At 32.8% G+C, this 4781-nt stretch overlaps 1 protein-coding gene across 1 annotated transcript; it reads right to left on the bottom strand.

Annotated features, from left to right (window-relative positions):
* Positions 1 to 1418: 1418 nt before the first annotated feature.
* LOC123662961 lies at positions 1419 to 2225 on the bottom strand (the record flags this gene model as incomplete). The annotated part of the gene is made up of 1 exon (XM_045597725.1): positions 1419 to 2225. A coding segment is annotated over one exon (789 nt), but the record flags the coding sequence as incomplete, so codon positions are not given.
* Positions 2226 to 4781: the final 2556 nt, after the last annotated feature.

Genomic DNA, 4781 nt, shown 5'->3' on the forward strand with positions numbered 1-4781 from the left:
GATAAATTTACATATATACATACTAATTATATATGTAAAATTATATGAGCTTCGAGTCACTATTTGCCAAGAAACTATAGTTTAAGATTACTACACTATCGTCCTAGGACAACAACATGCAATAAACTCCGTTTCTATCAAATACCATTGATGCAAAAAAAAAACATTAAATAAGTACATTAAAAGCGATGAACCAATAATTTACAATGTATCATTTTAAAAAAAATGTTTTTGAAAATATTGGAACCGAACTTTTTAAAATATTGGAACCGAACTTTGTCGCAAACAGACTAAGATGAAAACTACGACTTAAGTGTTAAGGCCGGTTAAAAGTCTACTGAAAAATATCATTTTCTATAATATAAAAGCCTAACAAAAAGCAAAATATCTCTATTTTCTGTTAGTGTGACGATAGCACCGCTCAGTTACAGCAAATACACCATCAATCACTACTTTCTTTGAGACCACCGTTAACTCCGCTTGTAATTAAACTTCTAAAGCTAAAACTAAATATGTTTTAAGTTTTTGTATTTCTGACTGCTACTCTAACACAGTTTTTTTCCATCTTTTTTTTATTAAGTCGTAGGTAGCTTAAACATAGTACTTTTTAACTGAGTCAAAAAAAGGAGGAGGTTCTTACTTCGATTGTATTTCTTATGTGTGTTATCTCAGAACTTCATGTGCTAATCAATATTGAGTATTAAATTAATGCTATTTTATACGGTTTCTGGTGATGGAAATATCGTTAGAAAATTACCATTGAAAGAAATTAAGCGATGTTCAAATAGATCCGGCAACACTCAGTAGACGAGCTGGGTAGTTTTTTTTTGTGGTAGAGGGGGCAAAAGGGCAGTTAGGTCACCTGATGGTAAGTGAAAACAACATCCAGACCCGCTACATCAAAGGATTAGCAGGCGCGTTGCCGGCCTATCCCCAATCCCGTGCAGGAGCTCACCTAACTCATCACAGGAATACAACACTTTGACAGCAGTGATATTTAGTTATTATTAATTCTGCTGTGCCCTACCTCAGTTACCTTAGCCTATTGAATATTAATGTCTCAAATTTTTTTTTAAATTATTTTTAGTGTCTACCATAAGAAAATAACTAAACAGAGCCATCTGTGATTATCTACAAGAATCAAATCAACTAACCGAACTTATAATCCTTATAATCGTTGTACAACGGATCATTCGTTCCTAAACAAGCTACTAGAGGCCGTAGAGGCGTCCTAGCGGATTAGTAAATCCTATGATTTATATTTGAAACAAAATAATTATCATGTTTGTTGTTGGTCATTTTCAGTAGCAAGTAAAGTGCTTTGGTGATGGGTGCATTCGAGGAAATGGTGAGCCATTTCCTCGAAAGACTAACAACGAAGACTAACAACTCGAAGCACTAACAACAAACAAACATAAATTATTGGTTACACTTAATCAACAAACTGTGTTGTTGTTAGTTTTAGACAATCGAAACAAACTTTTCCCGACTGTAAATAGAAAATTATTATTATTATCAAAAGTCAATGCACCAATTTTAGGAATTTGTGCTATTCGTATCATCGTTGACTCTGGTAATTTCGGTGCAATTATAACTTTGAATATACCATCAATCCACCAAGTGTAAACATTATCATCCAAATCAATTGTTAAACCTCTAAAATATGAATTTTTCGATAACCATACCATTTCATTCTTCCCAACCACGAAAAGACCGTAAGAACCAAGAATCACGGTCGCACCGCTTTTGGTAATTACGAAATTCTTAACTAACATCCTGTCGAACCATAAGTCGAAATTGTCACCTTTCTTCCTAACAATTTTGAATTCCCCGTATCGTATGAAGTATACATAGTCTTTATAGAATAAACTTATAATTAAATCGCCTCTCGAACTGTACGGCGCTACTCTGTTCACCTTTGTGTCTAGTACGTAGATACCATCGCTGCCTCCTAAATATACTAACGCATTTTCTTGATCCAGATCGAAAGTGCCGAAATTCATAATCTGATTTTCGCCAGATATAACACTGACGTTTACAGGATTATCCAAGTTGATGAATCCAACTTTAGAGTATTCTTTGTCTTCTATTTTTGGTTCGAAACTGAAGAAAAGTGTATTCGTTGATCTGAGAATGCCAAGTTTCGAGATGACGATATTAGTTCTAAATGGAGCCTCGATGTCGAAAAGGTAGGAGACATTGTAGCAGGTTGAATCCACTTGTATGCAGGAGTTGCAAGTGACAATAACTTCATCAGAACTGGCGGTTCCAGCGTAGAAGAGCAGTATCAAGAACAGCATTTTGAAACCTGTAAAATAACAAGATATAATTAATGTCGTCTTAATATACCCGACTAGAAAACAAGTCAGCTCAACCAGATCATGTATCTGGACCGGATCAGGATAGAATGAGGCATGCCAGATCAGACAAGCCCTGTCAGGACCAAGTCTGGTCCAGATAAGGATCGCCTGATGTACAATATAATCAAGTATGATAAGGTATACTGGATCAGGATCAGGTCTGATCCAGATAAAGATAGCCTGATGTAAAATATAATCAAGTATGGTAAGTCATAACTGCATCAAGACCAGGTCTGGTCCTGATAAGGATTCAAAAAAGTGGCAGAATTCGGCAGATTTAAAAGAATTCTTTAATTTTCTTTTAAATACATTGTATTTTAAGTATACTGTTGTTTATATGCTCCTGGGGGGATTGGGGATTGGGTCGGCAACGCGCTTGCGATGCTTCTGGTGTTGCACGCGTCTATAAGCTACGGTAATCGCTTACCATCAGGTGAGTCGTACGCTTGTTTGGCGACCTAGTGACATAAAAAAATATATAGAATACTTAGGTATAAAGTTCTTTGTTCTTTTATTATTTGTTATGCATTTATTATTGTATGCAATCTAAACTGATCGAAAAAGAGCTCACTAATTAATGAATATTCTACATAAAATAAATTTGTTTATAAATATTAAATCCTATTTGGTGTCATGCCAAATATACGTTTAATAAAATTTACAATCTGTTTTTATAATACGAGTGTTAATATTTAAAAAAAAAAATTATCAAAAATAAAACATCGCAATTATGCGAACTGAGCGATAGCGATACTGGATACTGGATGGATGGACCCTCCAGCGGTTTTTGAGTTCTCGTGATGAGTGAGTCAGTGATCTTTCTCTTTTATATATATAGATTACGATGCATTATTTGGACACCTCCTCACCATCTATAGAGCATATATTTTAAATTTCAAGTCTCTTACTTCAAAAACTTAGACTTTCATACAAGCTTCCAACCCTCGTTTTATCCCTTTAGGGGTTGAGTTTTGTAAAATCTGGTCTTAGAAAATGTCTACGCCCTATAAGAAACCTACCTGCCAAATTTCAAGTTTGTAGCTGTTATAGTTTCGGAGATTTCGTTATGAGTGAGTCAATTTACCATCCCCGTTTTAACTCCAAAAGAGAGTTGATTTCTAAAGATACATTATTTGGACACCTCCTCACCATCTATAGAGCATACATTTTAAATTTCAACTCTCTTACTTCAAAAACATAGGACTTTCATACAAACTTCCAACCCCCGTTTTACCCCTATTAGGGGTCGAGTTTCGTAAAATCCGTTCTTAGCGGATGTCTATGTCCTATAAGAAGCCTACCTGCCAAATTTCAAGTTTGTAGGTGTTAAAGTTTCAGAGATTTCGTGATGAGTGAGTGAGTTTTCGCTTTTATATATATATATAGATAGATATTATATATATATAATTATTTTTATTTATTTACAATTATTCTTTATATATTTTGATATAAATAATAAAATGAAATGAAACCGACCTGCAAAAACAAAGAAACGACATTCAAAGTTCTTTTACCGATTCCTTTAAATTAAATTAAAATAAAATATTTCTTTTATAATTGATAGTCCTATATATAATTCAGTTGTCAAAATCTTTTTATAAACAAAACATATCATTACTGCTATAAAAGAGATATGATATACTTTGTATAAAAACTTAAAGGAATTTTATTCCTTTACAAGCAGCAGGGAATCCGTTTCTACACAGTGGAGCAGTCGTCATTAATAGAAGTTAATAAATAAAATTTAATAAATAATAATGATTAATTAACAATATAAAAATAAACGAAGATAATTGGTATTTAAAGTAAAAACAAAATAAATAATACATTGGAAAAAATAAACGGAAATAAATATAATAATATGTTATGTAACATATTTATAACATACATTCATATTTTTTTTATTAAACAATTCCTTCAAGACTACACATTCCTGTTTTTTAATGGGCCGGATTGTGCATACTCGACCCGGACCAGGCAAGGTATGTAACGCAGATGATTGATCTGGACCCGATCAGGAAATCTCATTCGAGCCGATAAGGTTTTCCTGATCAAGTCCAGACAAATCTTTTGCGTTACATATCTTATAACACGAAAAAACTTCCACTTAGGTATTTTTAAGAAGAATAAGTCCGTACACAGCCAACACTTTCCAAACAAAAGTACATTAAGTTTCGTATGTAACACAAATTTTTAGCATCGGAACACGCCTTATAATAATACTTTTTAAACATACATAATTTATATCAATATATATTTTACATTTATACACCTATATTATACTATCTTGATTATTTATGTGTGGATACTTGTATGTATTTATGATTATTTATATATTTGTATGCGTATGTATTATTGAATCTATCATACACTATTTTTATTCATCCTTAAGAATATTGTACACGTCCTATCTGCCACTAC

The sequence above is a fragment of the Melitaea cinxia genome, chromosome 19 (assembly GCF_905220565.1).
Source record: "Melitaea cinxia chromosome 19, ilMelCinx1.1, whole genome shotgun sequence".
NCBI lineage: Eukaryota > Metazoa > Arthropoda > Insecta > Lepidoptera > Nymphalidae > Melitaea > Melitaea cinxia.